This window comes from Chelonoidis abingdonii, chromosome 1 (assembly GCF_003597395.2).
Source record: "Chelonoidis abingdonii isolate Lonesome George chromosome 1, CheloAbing_2.0, whole genome shotgun sequence".
NCBI classification, from domain to species: Eukaryota; Metazoa; Chordata; order Testudines; family Testudinidae; genus Chelonoidis; species Chelonoidis abingdonii.
In genome coordinates this window covers 361,373,944-361,391,581 of record NC_133769.1, presented here as the reverse complement: position 1 = coordinate 361,391,581, position 17,638 = coordinate 361,373,944, and the positions used below count along the sequence as shown (strand labels likewise).

The 17,638-nt window shown below is 40.1% G+C and overlaps 1 protein-coding gene across 4 annotated transcripts in view; it reads left to right on the top strand.

Moving 5' to 3' along the window:
- Positions 1-17,638, top strand: part of UVRAG (UV radiation resistance associated) — a 160,870-nt gene that overhangs the window by 18,142 nt on the left and 125,090 nt on the right. Inside the window, exons 2-5 of one of the 4 annotated variants that reach the window (XM_075061809.1) lie at positions 5,428-5,545; positions 6,579-6,613; positions 11,819-11,980; positions 13,848-13,922. In XM_075061809.1, coding sequence (XP_074917910.1) covers positions 11,852-11,980; positions 13,848-13,922 — 204 coding nt within the window. In that variant the 5' untranslated portion in view covers positions 5,428-5,545; positions 6,579-6,613; positions 11,819-11,851. Of the gene's footprint in view, positions 1-5,408; positions 5,546-6,578; positions 6,614-11,818; positions 11,981-13,847; positions 13,923-17,638 lie in introns of those variants that run through there. The other 3 variants (XM_075061811.1, XM_075061808.1, XM_075061810.1) reach the window with 3 other exon arrangements.

The window sequence follows — 17,638 nt, the reverse complement described above, 5'->3', positions numbered from 1 at the left end:
CTTTTGCCCAAGGACCCCTACTGGAAAGTTGGGTACCAACCGGGATTTGAACCCCGGTCTCTCGTATCAAAGGGCGGTCTCCCGTATCAAAGGGCGGCGCTCTTAACCACTATGCTATCCAGTTGCTGTGTGTGTGTGTGTATATATATGTATATATGTATATATATATAGAGAGAGAGAGAGAGAGAGAGAGGTGAATTCTGTTCTGTTTTCAGTTTGTCTTTCATGGACCCCTTAGACATAATCCATGGACCCCATGGGTCTGCAGACCTCAGGTTGAGAACCACTGCCCTAGATTAACAAGAGGGATAGTGACTCCATTGATAAAATTATCAGTTGGTGGAAATAGTCCTGCTGTTTTGGAAAACTCCCATCATGCACTCAAGCCAGCACATCCCATGTTAGTGTCCATAAACCTGTCTCTCTGGTTGATTAGGGCCTGCATAATGATGGAGTAGTGACCTCTTTGGTGTAGGTGCCCATAGTTTACCCACCGCAAGGAGCACATGAGTCCCATGGATGGCCCTGGTGCATTTTGGACAGCCTGTATTCTAAAAACCAGCATTTATTTCAGGGACATCGTTAATGCACACTGCCTTTTGATGAAGCGCTCAGGACTGTAATTTAAAAACCTCATTACCACAACCTCAACAGTGCACTTGCAACACCAGATTGGTTAGCTACAGATGTGTAATAGTCTGGGGTAGACAGTTTATGGATGGCTATGGCAATCTGTTTCTGGGCCGATACACCCTCCCTCGTGCATATGTCCTGATGCTGGAGGATTTGGACAACAAGCTACTCACAAAGCTCCAGGAATGTCTGCTGCTTTGTGCAGAAGTTCTGGAGCCACTGTTGCATATCTCAAGCTGCATGATGTGATCCCATCCATTTATGCTTGTGACTCTCTAATCCAAAAGCACTGGTCTACTTATGGGGAATCTGCAGTTACGGCAACAGGCAGGAGGAGCATCAACCGCATGGCATCTGCCAGGTCTGTACCACTTTGTGCAGCACAGTTAAGAGACCCAGGTTTACAATGCAGTTTGGACACGCAGGCTTGGAAACACTAAGTTCACAGGCACAGGTCCTACAGATCTGTTTACAGTGCAGGCATACTCTGAGTTGTCTGATATTGCTCCATGGATTATTTCTTGTTAATGCTTCTCAGTATCTCCATGTGACAGTTGGGGTCTACTGTTGGTCTTATTGGCAGTGGGGAGACCAACTTTTAGCCATCACCATTTTTCTGTTAGATGTCACGTTCTCCAATGTCTGTGCAGTCTAGGACTTGTAGGTTATTTGTTTAAACTGCTTTGGTGGGAAGTGTATGTTGGAAGAATTAGGAGAGCCTTTTGGAAGGCACAATGAGAAATCTAGAATCAAAACTATAGAATGGGGATAGAGAAGGCTTCTGAAATGTGGTGTGCCAGGGGCACAAAGCTGATCTTGAATATGCACACTTGTATACCTTTTTATTGTGTTTAAAAACTGCTAGCTTTAGAGAGCTGAAAGTATCAGTTGGTTTGGTGTAAAATGAAAAACTCTTAACATTGTATTATGATTGTTTGTGAATCACTACAGTTTATTTAAAATCAGAAGCACAGTCTGCTTGTAATACTACCAGTAGCTTCTGTTTCACATACTGCATGAACTGTCCTAGCTTTGATTTTTGGAATAGTAGTTCATAAGTACAGGATGACTGATCACTCCATTGACTTTTAGTGTAGGTGAGATATTAAAAGATAAGAAAAAATATATTAAATCTGACACACTACAGTGTAACAGTGATGGGGAAGCCATACAAGTATTGAGGGAGAACTTCCTTTCTCCTTCGTTAATTTGCCCTTCAAGCTTGTATTTTTGCATGAGACTCAAAGTTAAGTGATGGCTTCCCATATATTCTGCAATATTAATATTACAAGCTAAATACCACTGTCCTCTGGTTCAGATTCATGATCTGGCCAGTTTTAGACTAATTAAGAATGTTTTCCTGATTCTGAAATTTAGTATTAAAGCTCTTATTTGTTGCTGAGAAACTAAAATAAACTGAAAAATTGTTCCTGTAAAACAGTGTTAATAAGAAGTTCAGTTTGTGCCTCAGACAGGGCATATGAAATAGGTTGAGAGGATGAGGAACTGTAGTAAAGTGAATCTAGTCAAGAGGAATATTTGTATTTACATAATGAACTACTAGCAAACAGACTTCTTTGAAATATACTAGGGATCCAGTGAAAAGTTTTACAAGTGTTGAGGATCAAATGGCAGCTGCTTAGAGCTGAAATTGGCACAAACGCTACAGTGTCTGGATTGTAGCCAGTTTTCTTAATGTAAGTGCTGACTTCTTTGACAATTTCTTCATATCTCTTCTAGCTGTACAGTGGCTCAGTGGAATCCTTAAAATGGGGCCATGAAGTGTTTAACTATGTGGAATGTGGTTTTTTGTTTTTAAAATAAAAATGTATGTACTTGGGTAAAATGACTGCTTCTGGGGAAAAGGGTTTTTGACTTGAGTGTAATTGGAGACTGTGTAAAATTTTGTACATTGTGATAAAAATGGCTATGCACGAAGGTCAGACTTCTAGAGCTTAGCGTGTTGTGAAAATGAGAAGCTTGGTCACAACTGTGAACCGTGTTTGGACTTGACAGCAAACTATTGCATAACCTTGGCCCAAAATCTAGGATTAAGACTCTGATTTTATTGGAACCTGATACAGTACAGTATTCAAATAGTTCAATGAAATCATTTAAAAAAATCAAGTATATTACTTTAGTTCAGAGGTAACATTTTCTGGAGTACTTGAACCACAAACAACATAGTGCTAGTCAGAGAAACAAACTGAAAGTGACCATAAGTGATGCAATCTGTCATTTCATTCAGTATGGACAATGGTTAGTCATTTCCTCTTAGCTTGGACAAAATCAATAAATGCTGAACAGTAACTTTTTTCATATAAAAAATTTAGCCAACCCAATGAGAATTTTCTTGAGCCTGGTTCACTAATTATCCATCATTACAGGGAAGTCTGTCTTCCTAGAATGAGATTAATGTGTTTTTGTTTATATTGCCATATATTCTTAGCTTTCACAGTGCAGTTCTGGTTGCCCCATCTCAAAAGAAATGGACAAAGTACAAAGATGGGCAACAAAGATATACAGAAGCCGTTCTATACCCCTAAATAATGAAAGACAAAAAGACTGGGAATGTTCATCTTGGAAAAGAGATGACTGGGGAGGGGATATGACTAAGGTCTAAAATATCATGAATGGTGTGGAGAAAGTGACTAAGGAAGTGTTATTTACCCCTTCACATAACACGAGAACCAGGGGTCATCCAATGAAATTAATATGCAGCAGGTCTAAAACAAACATAAAGAAGTACTTCTTTCCACAATGCACAGTCAATCTGTGGAACTCATTGGATGTTCTGAAGGCCAGAATATACTCATTTATTAGCCCGTTCATTTTATAAGCCGCCCCCACCAAAATGGTTAGGTTAAAAATAGCAAAAACTGTGACCCTTTCATAAGCCGACTGTATATTTTAGGGGTTGGCAAACTTTGGCTTGTGGCCCATTAGGGTGAGCAGCTAGTGGGCCTGGATGTTTTGTTTACCTGGAGTGTTCACAAGCACGGAGCCCCTCAGCTCCCAGTGTCTGCAATTTGCTGTTCCCAGCCAATGGGAGCTGCAGCCAGCTCCCGTTGGCTGGGAACAACGAACTGTGGCCACAGGGAACTGAGGGGCTCCATGCCTGCAGATGCTCCGGGTAAACAAACAATAATGTATTAGATATTCAATTAAATGATTCCATAGAGTTTAAAATCATCAATTTTTTTGTGTAGACCCATTTATAAGCTGACCCTTGCTCTTTGTGTCACTCTTCTACCAAAAAAATTTGGCTTATGAACAAGTATATACAGTAAGCTCTTAAAAAAAAGGAATTTAAGTAAATTCATGGAGGATAGGTCCATCAATGTCTATTAGCCAAGTCGGTTAGGGTCAGCAACCCAATGCTCTGGGTGTCCCTAAACCACTGTCTATCGTAAACTGGGACTGGATCACAGGATGGATCACTCAATAATTGCCATGCTCTGTTCATTCCCCCTGAGGCATTTGGCACCAGCCACTGTTGGAAGACAGGATGTTGGGCAAGATGGACTGTTGGTCTGACTCAGTATGGCTGTTATGTTTTTATGAATTTGGGCAGCTTTTTTAGCCAATCACATATCTCTAGTTTGGCTTTTTTGGTGACTTTTTATTTTACAGCTGCTTGTTCCCCTTGTGTTGCCAGCAGTATCTTTCCAAAATAGTATAGTTCCTAACTTGGAATCTTTCAGCTTTGTTGGTAGTGGATAAAGAACATTTTGGTGGCATTACTGTTTCAGCAGCTGGCAGATGTTAGTAATGCATAAAGCTACATGAGTGGAAGGCAATCACACTATGGTGATGAACATGGTAGAAAAAACTATATAGAATAAAAGTGGTGCACCAGAGCAGAACTAAGAACAGAATAACTTCTCAGGCAGTCATGGGTGCTTGTTTACTCTGAATATTTAGAGCAGAGGTGGGCAAACTATGGCCTGTGGGCCACATGTGGCCCACGGGACTGTCCTGGCTGGAGAGGCTAGCCCCCCAGCCCCTCCTGTCCCCCCCCCCATAGTTATGCTGCCGTGTGGGCAGCGCTCTGGGCAGCGCTCTGGGCAGCGGAGCCGTGTGCTCCTGCTGAGTGGAGCAGCTACATCTCTAGCTCTGGATGGACAGTGTGGCAGCCAGACATGCTGCTCTGAGCGGCATGGTAAGGGGGATGGACCCGGGGGGTTGGATAAGGGGCGGGGATTCCTGGGGGCAGTCAGGGATGAGGGGGGTTGATGGGCAGAGGTTCTGAGTCAGGCTGGGGAATGGGGGGATAGGATGGGGCCCAGGGGTCGTCATGGGGCAGGGGTTGATAGTTGGGTAGTCAGGGATGGGCAGGAGGGGTTTGGATAGGGGGTGGAGGTCCAAGGGTGGTTGGGGAGGTACAGGGGAGGGAGGTGGTGGATGGTCAGGTCGGAGGGGCGTGGGCAGAAAGTGGGAGGGGCTGGGTGGGGTCATGCTGTTTGGGGAGGCACAGCCTTCCCTACCTGGCCCTCCATACAGTTTTGTAACCCCAGTGTGGCCCTTGGGCCAAAAAGTTTGTCCACCCCTGAGTTAGAGGCTGCTAATTACTGTTCATTCCATCTCCATACCTGCTATTTTGTACATTTGTCTTCATAGCTAGTTGAACTGGTTTTTCTAGCAAAATGTAGTCTTTTTATTTGAATACTTTTTTTTGAAGTCTAAACAGGCCCCTATTAATGGCCTCCTTCTAGAATAAAGCACCTATCCACAGACATAAACTGAATGTACAGTTTTAACTCCTGCTCCTCAATGTCCTATTTTATTTTTTAGCGGCGGCTTCGTCACCTACGGAATATTGCTGCACGTAACATTGTTAATAGGAATGGTTATCGCCTTCTGGATACGTACTTCACTCTTCATTTGTGTGATAACACTAAGATATGTAAAGGTAAGGGCCTATTGTCAACACTTATCGCGTAACTCCATCTTCCTGTACAAACTACACTGATGCTCCTTGTTCAATTTTTTTTGAAGTTCGTCCTACCTTGAATTCGTTTTATTTCCTGGTGACTTGATACCATTAAAATTCATTTGTATTTTCAGATGAGCTAAAGATAAACAATGAAAGCTTCCACATTTTCTATCAGCAGATAGACCCAACTGTTAATCTCGCAGCTGTCAAGCTGCGTGAGTTGTCTGCTTAGACTACGCCGGTACCACTAGTTGGGCTGCTAGCAGAATAGGTATCCTTATATATAAAGCAGCTAGTTACCTGCACAGTGAGGCACTGCCTCTCTCTCTAAATTTGTTCGGATTAGGGCTTCAAGGCTTGGTCTGCTCTGACTCTGAGCAGCTGATGTGCCCTGCAGTATTTGCCTAATGCATTGATAGGCAACTGAAAGATTAGGAGCAGGCAGGCTCAGTCAAACTGAACCAACTCTTGAACAAACATTCCATTTCTCCTACATCTGACCTAGCTGCTACTGCATCCCAGGAACAGGCACAATCTATCTTAAATTCTTCCAAGATGCTTATCACCATGGTAACTAAGCTCCAGACAACAATTGTGGAATACTGAGTCCCTAAACGGCAATGTATGTTTAGTCTTGCCTGTTCCTGGTGAGCATGTTTTGAATGTTTTTTTTTTTTCCTCCATGTATTGGTTCTTGCCTTCTACTTCAAGCTACAAGTGGAGAAATGGGATGACAAAGTGCCATTAGTGGGGGGGGGGAGAATTGGTCTTGTTTAGATCTGAACATTGGCAAGCTCAGTTTTGATCTTTTTTGGTAAAATTTGATTCAGTTTCTACTAGAACTAATGCATCAGTTACCTTTTGCAAGAATATACTTCTAGGACTTGTTTTACAGAACAGTTCTCATTTAAAGAACAAGTATTTGTACTGTAGCAGAAATATTGACATTGTACCAAAAGGTTGAAAATGGGCTGAATTTCTCTACTCACTTAATTCTTTTCTCTCTTAGAATTTTATAGGAGTGAAGTGATCAAGAACTCCCTGGTAAGTTGATTTAATATTGGTGAACTTATATAGAAACTCTTGTGCTTCACTCTTATCTCCTAATGTGTAGGCTTACTTAATGCTGAAATATTGCACTTAGTTTGTAGTAAAACATCTGAAACAGTCTTTTCTTCCATTTTCCAGACACAACTAAACTAGTACAGCTGGATCTCATTGTCCACTCCCGAAGGTTCATGCTCTTATGGAGTAAAAGGGGCAATGTTTTGGATTAATGACAACCTGAGGGTCTCCCTGAGGGAGATGTTATCAACTTAATGTCATGTAAATCTGAATTATCCAGCTACCGTTTTAATTACTGTTAAAAGTAGCACCTACAATTACTAACTGGAAGGTCTCTCTTTTTGTTTGTTACGCATTTGACAAAGTATATATTTTGTATAGTTAGTTGGATCATTGCATGCGTTGACAACAGAGGATAGCAATATTTCAGAGCAGACCAAAACCCCAGAACCCTGCAAATGCATCTGTAAATCCACAGAAAAACGATAAAGGGGATTTGGGGCAGGCGTAGTATGAAACTACTGCTAACTCACTTCTTAAAACTGTTTCAAGTTGTACCTTTTAAAGTCTAACAGTGCAGTTGACACTCTTGGCTGAGAGAACCTGTTCTCAGTGCTACCAGATGACAGAATGAGGAGTAATGGTCTCAAGTTGCAGTGGGGGAGGTTTAGGTTGGGTATTAGGAAAAACTTTTTCACTAAGAGGGTAGTGAAGCACTAGAATGGGTTATCTAGGGAGGTGGTGGAATCTCCTTCCTTAGAGGTTTTTAAGGTCAGGCTTGTCAAAGCCCTGGCTGGGATGATTTAGTTGGGGATTGGCCCTGCTTTGAGCAGGGGGTTGGACTAGATGACCTCCTGAGGTCCCTTCCAACCCTGATATTCCATGATTCTGTGAAACCTAGCAGTTGAGCAAAACAGATGGGAGATTTATGATCAAGAAGGGTGAGGTCATCTTTGAAGACACAACTTGAACTTCAAACAGGAGATGTGGTTGTGGTGGAGGGAGGGAGTCAAGGAAATCTTGCTTGTTATGAATCTAGGCAAATAACCTTTTTTTTTTTTTTTTTTTCTTTTTTTTTGCCCTTCTTTTTGACTTGGCACATACCTGCTCTCAATAACATGTTTTGAATAAACTTGTGGGTAAACTTTTTTCTTATGTAGCCATCCAATTTACGAAGTTAATTTTAAATAAATTAAAATGTTTGTGCATTTTAATTGAATTTACATCCAAACAGAGCTTGATATAATTGCAAGCAAAAAAATTACCAATCTAGTAAATAGAAAATGGTGAATGATGCATTTCTTAACATAACAAATGTGTGTGTGTCTGGGGGGGGGGATAAAAATTGAAAATTGTGTTTAAGATGTAGTATATCCTCTTGGATAGTGCAAAAAAAAAAGTGCCAAATTTAGTGTAAAGATTATATTTAGTTGCAAAACATGTTTTAAGGGCTACTAACCAATGAGAATCAACATTTCTTAAGAAAATAACTCAAGTACAAATGCAAAACATGATTAAAATTAATGATTTAGATCAAGGGTCACCACTTGCTGTTTCAATCATGATTAAAATGGTGATTTTTATATCTCTTTAATCTAAATCAATCCAGACTATGCCACACCCCAACACTACCCTTCCCAGCATGAATGGTGAGAAGCAGAGCTTCTCGCAAGAAAATTGTTTTTAGCCTTGGTATATGGGTAATGGGGGCAGCTCTCATATTAGCCTCAGAGTAGTGTGGGGTTTTTTTTTGCAGTTCAAGTCCTGAAGTCCTTACTCCTGAAGATTTTGCCATACTCCAGCACTGAGGTAGCGCTACCATTACTAGTAATGCTGGCAACATTAAAAAGACCAACACCTAGGCTGCCCTATCATGTCATAGTAGCAAAGAAGCTGCTCTGTGTATACCAACACTTCTACTGGTGCTAGCAACAACAGAACTGCACTGGTTAGAGAGTGGAGATAAAAACCAAATAGATGCAGTTGGTGACTTTGCACCTATTTTCTTATTGCTTCCAAATATAGATGGCTATGGTGGGTCTTGCTATTTATATCCTTTGGTCACGCTAGTATTGCTAACTACTACTAAGTGTTAAAGCTCTAAGAAAATAGTGCATCTGAAATGTAACTCTGGATAAGCATGATGTTGCCTATCCAGTCTATGCAGCTATGGAGAGTCAACTTTAAGTGTGATGTGTCCAGTCCTACTAATCAGCGTCCAAGTGCGTGAGCTCAAGGCCACAAATGCACTTCGGTAGCTGTATCTCAAAATATGAAGGAGTTTCTTGTCTTCATCCCTTCCTCCCTCTCCCAAAAGATGATCCTTGACCCAAAGGTTGGTGAGGAGTAATGCTGTGAGCTATTGCCTCCTCTGTTAGGAGGGCTTCCTTGAATACTTGTCTGTTCTTCCTTGTGCTAGGCCTAGGTACAGGGAGATGGGGAGGAAATAAACTTATTTCTGCTTACCAGCAGGTCACAATTCTATGCAATGTTCAGAACTGGCTTCTCTTGGATAAGTGATTGTCTCACTCTCCCTCTGTTTGGGGTATCTTGGTTATAACTTCCCAGAATGAGTCTCGTAAAGGAAATCATGTCAGCCTTTGATAGCTTTGGGAAAGAAAATATCACATTCTCGTGCTCATTCCAAGTCCTGTTCAAATGTGTGGAAATCACTAGACGTGGCGTTACTGAATAGCAGTAACAATTCAACAAATTACCAATATAAAACATCGCTTCAAAAAAATCTGAGTTAATAGAACTAAACAAAACACTCCAGGGTAACTCACTTTAATGTGTGCATTTTTTTCTAGTCTGTTCCCATGTTAAAAGCTTTACAAAATGTATTCTGTTTAAAAACTGAAAAGGATAAATCATCTGACAAACTACGTAAATTATTTAGCAGATGGCTTCAGCACTAGTCTGACTCAGTTTTCACTTTCTGGAAGAGCTAGGTGCAGTGGTGGTACATACAGTGCCAGGTATTATTGGTGCTGCATAAACCCTACAATCAAATGTTTTTAATGAGAAATGGTCATGCCATCTAGACTCAAAACGTGACCTACTTTTTCTGACAGCTGTCAGCAAAGTCCATAAACAATTGTTTTCCTGTCTTCCAGATGTCGCAAAACAAACAAACAAGTATAATTATTATTCTCCTTCCTCCCTTGCCCTTAAAGCCAACTTACATATAAAAGCCAGAAGCCTAACACTTACGAGTAATGCCACAGATGCCAATATCAATAGGAGGGAAGAATGTAGCTTAATAAATTCCAGTTAGGCTTTAACAGTGAATTTGAGAACTGTTTTCAAAGTTATTTTGATGTGGATGAATAAAAACAAGAAGTTCTAAAAATCTGAGCTGTAGAGCTTCAGAATAGTGTCTTAGTACTGCTAGCGAACTGTATTGGAAGGACTAGAGCTGCTGCAAACTTTATATAATCTTGTAGTATAGGTGGTAATTAGGGAATATCTGTGTTGTGTGGAAATATGGTCCCTACTTTCAAGAGCTTACAGTTTAAGAAACTTACGTCCTAGAAACTGAAAATTAAAATTGTGCTAACAGTCTGTAGATGGCTTCAGTGTAGTCTGAAGCTTACAAACAAGTATCTGATCCTGCAGTCCTTCCTCTTGCAAATATTCTGAACTCAGTGAGTACTTTTATTGATTTCAGTGGTATTTACATAGCCCTAAGAGGCTGAAAATGCTGGTGGTTAGACAAGTTTCAGATACTTTCCAGAGATATGTAAGTCTCTCTTTTACAGTATTAGGGAAAATATTGGTGTTGAAGTAGCATAAGTCAAATTTCTTATCTGTGCATCACTTTGCTGTTAAGTCCAAAGATCTGTTACCTTCCTGGAAGTTTAAATTGAGTCTGAGTGCTGAACTTGGACTTTAGCATATGAGGGTTTGGTAGCAAAATGGGGAGCTATCCAGCAGGATTTGAAAACATTCTGAAGTCAGGAGAACTTGTACACATTTGAAGATCTGCTGATTTGACCGACCTCCCCCAGTTGTCCAAACCTGTTGGGTTTTCTTTGGGATCTTTTTTATATCTAGAATTCTGCTGTATTTAGTCTGAAATGGAAACTTAATTATAAACTGGGGGTCTATCCAAAGAAACACAAGGCTAAGTGATGCAATCACTACTAACAGTGCTGCAAATCTTAAAGTAGCACATTTTAGCAAGTTCCCATATAACTGCCAAGTACTCCATCAGTATTTAATTTCCTGTTATGATGGTAGCCAGCAACAGATATATATAAATAGGTCTTTCTTGCTAGGAAAAATTCAAGAGGTGGGTAAGGTGACAGGGACTTATGTAAAACTTACGGAAGGAAATAGATACCCTTTGGAGTCTTCTCATTCTGACCTATTAATCACTAATATGCATGTTTAAGCTTGCAGCATGTTATGACTGCTTTTCATAATTTCTTAAATATAGTGGTACTGTGATTATTCAAAATTCTCAAGACACTTGAAACCTCTAAATTCAGAGAAATTAGTCAGCAGGATTTTAAGTCTGGTTTTTGTCAAACCCTAAGGTCTGGACTTGTCTGGCTGGCTCTCCAAATTTCTAGAATAAAGAGAGCTCCTCAGAAGGTGGCAGCACTCAGGGCTTGGTGTCAGCATTGCAGAGTTGAGGGGTGAAGGGGAATAGGAACAAACCCCCATTAATAGTTAAACCAAATTCAGTTAATGGGAAGTAAATCAGTGTTAATATAAACTACAGCTCTTTTTTTAGAAGCCAGATGTTGAGTATGGAACAGTCTTCACGCTACTCCCATTTTCTAAAAATACTAGTATTTGTATTTCTTGAAAAAGTGCCTATTGTGGCAAAAGGAAGTTAATGAAGTAATTTCCTGGCATCTCATAATGGAAGGAAATAGTAGTTGGTCTGAAAGCCTGCACGCTTGCAGCAGCAGATGGAAATGGGAGCCAAACCAGGAATCTTGATCAGAAAAGGGAATGTTGTGAATAATGAAGGAGCAGTGTCTCTGATGGCTTGAGCCTTCTCATGTGTAACTTAGTAGACCGTTGATCTTGCAGGGTGTTACTTCAGTTCTTGCAGTCTGGAAGTTTGACATAAATACTTGGCCTCTTTAAATTTTAAACACACTGTATGTTAAACTGAAATAACGCCAAAGAATGTTGTTCTTCCTACATCTTTATTTTACTTATCAACAGAATCCAACATGGAGGAGTCTTGACTTTGGAATAATGCCTGATCGCCTTGATACATCTGTGTCATGTTTTCTGGTGAGGATCTGGGGTGGCAAGAAAGAGCTCTATCAGCTGTTGATCGAATGGAAAGTCAATCTAGATGGACTAAAATACTTGGGTCAGCAGGTAAAATTAAAAGCATGTTTTCTCAATTTGTGGATTAAGTAGCTAAAAGCCTTTGTTTAAGGGAAAAAAAGTTGTAAGATCAAGGCTACAAACAGACTGAAGAGAAGGAAAATGATAAAATATAGTAAACACTGTATCTTAATTATGGAATAAAACTACTTACAAAGGGGCTGCCAGTATGGGTAGCTCTCCTCATTTTAAGGAGCTTTAAATAATAGGGATGGACACAACATGAAAGGCTTTTATGTTGTGAAATTTCTTGGGGATTAAAGTTGCTGCAGCTGTTTGAGCTTTGTAATCGCAGTAGTAGCTCCAAGTGAGAGAGAGTGCGTAACATTATTACTCTGTATGTGATCACAGTTTACTTTCTTTAGCTTTTCTAATTAGACTGTGCTAGTAGTACTAGAATGCCAACAATGCCCTTGGCATAAAAATCTTCAATCCACTTACAGACTAAGAAACCAAGAGGCTGGTGTTAACCTTGGAACCTTCCCCCCCCGTTCTTCTCTAGTCCTAGGAAATCAGCTGTTTGGCATGGGTTTAGTACAGTGAATCTCAGACTGGGTCAGGACCCCATTTTAATGGGGTCACCAGGACTGGCATTAGACTTGCCGGAGCCTGGACCTGGAGCCTGGGCCTGAACCACCACGCCCCACTGCCTGGGTCTGAAGAGCCCCTCGTGGTGGGGCTCAGATTCCAGGCCCCCCGTCTGGGGCTTAAGCCCTTGGGCTTCTGCTTTGGCCCCCTGCCCTGGGCAGTGGGGTTCGGGCTTTGGACCCCCACGTGGGGCTTAGGCTTCAGATCCCCCTCCTGGGGTCATGTAGTAATTTTTCTTGTCAGAAGGGGGTCGTGATGCAATGATGGGTTGAGAGCCTCTGGTTAGTATTTGTGGGTCTTATGGAACAAGTGGAATCTTTAGTTGCAATTTTACATAAATGCACGTCGTTAACAGTTTTAACATTTTCTTTAAACTTTTAATTGATGTAAAAGGGAGATACTTAGAGAGCCATAACTGATGAAACAAATGCCAGGTGTCTGTCTGGTTGTAATCACAATAGGTTGACACACTTGGTTTTCAACTAAGTTTCTTAGATGAATGTCCTGCCCTGGTCTCTCTCTTGCTCTTTGAGTTTGCCGTTCTAAAACGAATCTACAGCTTTAAAAGATGGAAATGGTTTGAAATGTCAACATTATTTATAAAATAGACTTGTAATGAAAAAGCATTTGTTGTTGGATCCAGTACTTTCTGTGCAGAAGATGATTTTCAGTGTTCTGTTTCATTTCATTGCACCAAGGGAATAGGCCTATAGAGAATATTCTCTAACACTACCTTTTTTGTTTATAAATAACCTTGACCCCTCAGCTAACACACTTAATGCTACAGTTTTGTGTTGAGCCATAAACAACAAAGAATATGATCGATCTAACTGTGATTATCTGCTGAAAATTGGCTCCTTTATGACTGAGCTGTCTGAATGAGCTATTTCCTTGTTTGTTTTTTATTATTTTCGATCTTCCTACTATTTTTCTACTTCTGGCTCTAGGAAAGAGGAAGACTCATTTATCTGATACTGTAAATAATTCTTGGTGCTATATAGTGGTTAAGGCAAATTTTTTTTATTTCCCATCTTGGAAGATGGAATAATCACTGAGCATTCAGCCATTTCCTGTTTAGAGGTATGAAAGTCATGTGTGTTCTCTATGGCAATAGTTCAATTCCCTCATGGACACTATTAGCACTAGAAGGAAGAACTGAAAAGGTAACAGTCATAAAAATAGCAATTAATATTAAGCTTGATTGCAGGTAAACTAAGTTATCCCTAATGTCATTGGTGTGTTTTGTTTTTTTTGTTTTGTTTAACTACAGATACATGCTCAAAACCCAAATGAAATAATTTTTGGGTTGAACGATGGCTATTATGGAGCTTCATTTGAACAGAAGGTACGAATACCTAATGTTTATGCAAATTATGTAGTAATGATAGTCACAGGCTGTAATTTAAATTCTTTTGGCATAGGCCAGCATTTTCAAGGGTCAGTGCCTACTGTAAGCACCTAAATAACTGGATGTTGGGATGCTCAGCATCTCTGAAAAATTGGGCCACTTAAACAAATGGTCTCACTTTCAAGAGTGCTGAACCTTTCCCACTTTTGTCTAGGTGCCTAACTTTAGGCACCCAAGCTTCAAAATTGTAGACAGTTCTTATTGTCCTCTTCACATAACCTCTGTCCCTGAGGCGCCATGTTGCAGTTTCCATCTTTGCTTTCCCAGTAAGTTTAATGGAACTAGTTGTAGCCAGTCGTTGGCTTGTAAATGACCAGAAGGGTTACTGTTGAATGAAACAAGTTACCTCTTTCTCTCTGCAAAAGCAGAGTGCTGCAGATAGCACACTCCTAATCCTTGCCATCTTGGATAACTGGATAAGTAGTAACTGAACTTTAGTTATCTTAATGGCTGTGCAGAGCATAAATGCTAAATTAATAAATTTCATGCAGTTACTGTCTTAAATGCTTGCTTTTTAAAATTGGTAAGCCCAGTATTTGATCAACATCTTATTAAAAAATTATTTCCAGAGTCTCTAATGTCTTGTGGTTTTAGCTGCCCAAAAATGCTTGTTTTCATCTCTGAATACTATGGTTTTTATCAGTCAGCACTCATGACCATTGACTGACCAATCAGTCAGCACCAGTGGCACACGCATGTGAGAAACAAACTTTTTAAGAAGCTTGAAAATGAATCTGCTTCAAGTGGCTATTAATCATGAAAGATTACTTTGGATTTAAAGTACCTTGAGTGGTGGTGTATTTCAAAACACTTAATGACCAGACACACTAATGCTAAAATGAAGTTCCCCATCTTCCAGTCATTTACATTTTAAGCGCTGTAGCTCTTTCATCCCCTTCTTTGAATGATTTCCTCTCTTTCATGTCTCCTAATCTTAATCCTCTAATTTTTTTCGAGCTAATACAAGGCTAGCAGAATAGTCAGTGTTTTGATTCTGACCATGCTATAGTTGAAGCTGTGTTAGCAACAACCATGTATAATGTAATTATTGCATTTTCTAAGCACTGACAGTGTACAAGACCCATACCTTGCAACTGAAACGCAGCTTGCCCAAAGAGCGTGCAATTAAAACACTTCATTGTATGCAGGTGGCTCTGGGAAGCCAACAAAGTAAATAACTGTCTTTTTGAAATACAGCTATTGACTTGCTGCTTGTGATTATTTCTGAGATGAGACTTCATGAGGAATATGATTAGAGGCTAGGGGCTTCAGAGTCTAGACTCTGGCTGACTGTTCCATGTTTTGGAGAAGCCTCAAAAATGGCATGGAGATGACTCTGAGAAGCAAACAAGTGGGGCATACAGGCTGTTAGTGTGGCCTAATGTGCATTTGCAAACATGATGGTGATTTCAGTGAGCAATGTGGACATGTCTTTTTTTTCTCCGACTGTTACAGTGCTAGTTACAAGCATAACATCAGTACCCCTCAGTTATGCTGTATACCTGTAAGTTTCCAGATGGAATTCAGGACTCTGGTCTTTTTTTTTTTTTTAAGAGCCCTAAAGGGTTGGTAACAGGCTACTTGAGAGGTTGCCTCGCTTGCTATCCTTCCTTTTAGCTGCCACCATTAACTGACAGAAGTCAGCTTGTCTGAACTCAGTGGTCTGCCAGAACCTGAATTTAACTCTTCTGGACATGATGCAAGACTCCTCTCCTTGCTCCTTGCAAGGAGAGTGTCTGAAGTGTTGGAATTTTATTTGGGTTTGGCACTTCGTTCTTATAGTGTCATGGAAGGATGAGCAATATACTGTGTAACATTTTATAAGGGTGCATAAAGCACAGATGCACTTCTGGTGATTAATATATTTAGAAACTGAAACTAAATTAAATTTAGGCTTAAACAATCTAAATGAAGAGAACACAAGTTTTAGTAAGGCTGAGTCCAGGCTGAGACCTAGTGGCAAAATCTGTTACAACAAATTTTTTTTCAAGGCCTCACGAGACCTTCTAGGATTTTAGGATTTGTAATGTTTGTGTTAGAGGAGATCCTTAGTCTCCATCTATAACTGGGATCTCCAGCAACAGTAAAATGCAATGTGGTGCAGTCATAATCAAATCCTGTTGAGGAGCTTGCATATTGTAATTTGAGGTGTTCGGACATGATGATGTAGCAATTTGTTGACAGAATCAGTTTCTGTAATTCTCAATTTGATTTCTTCCTTACCTAACTAGATGCTTGGAGTCCTAGAGCAAAATACAACACATCTCAATATAACTCTAGTTTCCTATTTTAAATTAATCTTGTTCTGAGATGCTGGTCATAAACTAATATATGCACTACTGACAAACCAACTTTACATTTGGTATGAGGAAACGGTGCTGAATGCTAAGTTTAAAAAAAATTTCTGCGGGTCTTTGCCATCCACTCACCATTGTCTGCTATCATGACAGAAATGAGAAATTGATGGTTGTCAGACAACCACCAAAATGGAACTAGACTGCTAGCACAGAAAATAAGGTTGTAGAGGATTTGTTTTACACTAAAGCCTGGAAGAAAGGCAACAGCTTGAGAGGAGCACATGGTTTGGGCAGAAACATCCATTAGGGGTGAATTTGTTTAAAGGGGCAACTCTATGTCCTAGTATAGAAGAGAGGAAAGAAGTTGAAGTACAGGTAGAAGCTAGGAATGAACAATCAAATGTAAGAGTCCCACATAAGCATAACACATGAAAGCCAGCAACTAAATATTGACAAAATATACAAGTGCTTATGTACAAATGCTAGAAGTCTAAATGCTAAGATGGGTAAACTAGAGTGCCAGGCATTAAATGAGGAAATTGATATAAAAAGCGTCTCAGAAATTTGGTGGAATGAGAATAATCAATGGGACATGATAATAGCATGGTACAAAAGACATAGGAATGACAGAGTAGGTCACGCGGGGGGGACACGGGAGAGGGAGAGGTACTATGTTATAAAAGCGTAGTCAGATAAGATGAAAATCTTAAATGAATCAAACTGCACTATAGAGTTTCTGTGGATAGAAATTACATGCTTTTAATAAGAGTATTAGCAATAAGCATATTGACAGCAACCACCTGACCAGCATGGTAACAGTGACTATGAAATGCTAAGAGGCTACAAAACTAGAAAATACAATAATAATGGGTGATTTCAACTATCCTCATATTGACTGGGTAAATGTCCCCTTAGGGCATGATGCAGAGAGAGAATTTCTAGACACCATAAATGGCTGCTTTTTGGAGCAGTCATCCTGGAACCCACAATTGCCTGGAGAGGCAATTCTTGATTTTAGTCCTAAATGGAGCACAAGATCTGGTCTAAGAGGTAACTATAGCTGAATTGCTGGGTAATAATGATCATAATCTAACTAAATTAGTCATCCTTGTAGGAGGGAAAATATCGGACATCAGCACTGTGTACACGGTTGACTATGAAATAGGCTCAACGAGGTCCTGGGCTTATGGCTACAAAACTAAAAACATTACGCAATAGGGATGGAAAGACTTTTTCTGGGCTTGATTCTTTCACGCGATCCCCTGCGATATTGAGTGACATGGAGCGTGGAAGGAATGTCCCCTTTAGGAGCAATTGGAGGCGACGAGACAAGAGAATTTGTATGACTCTCACTCG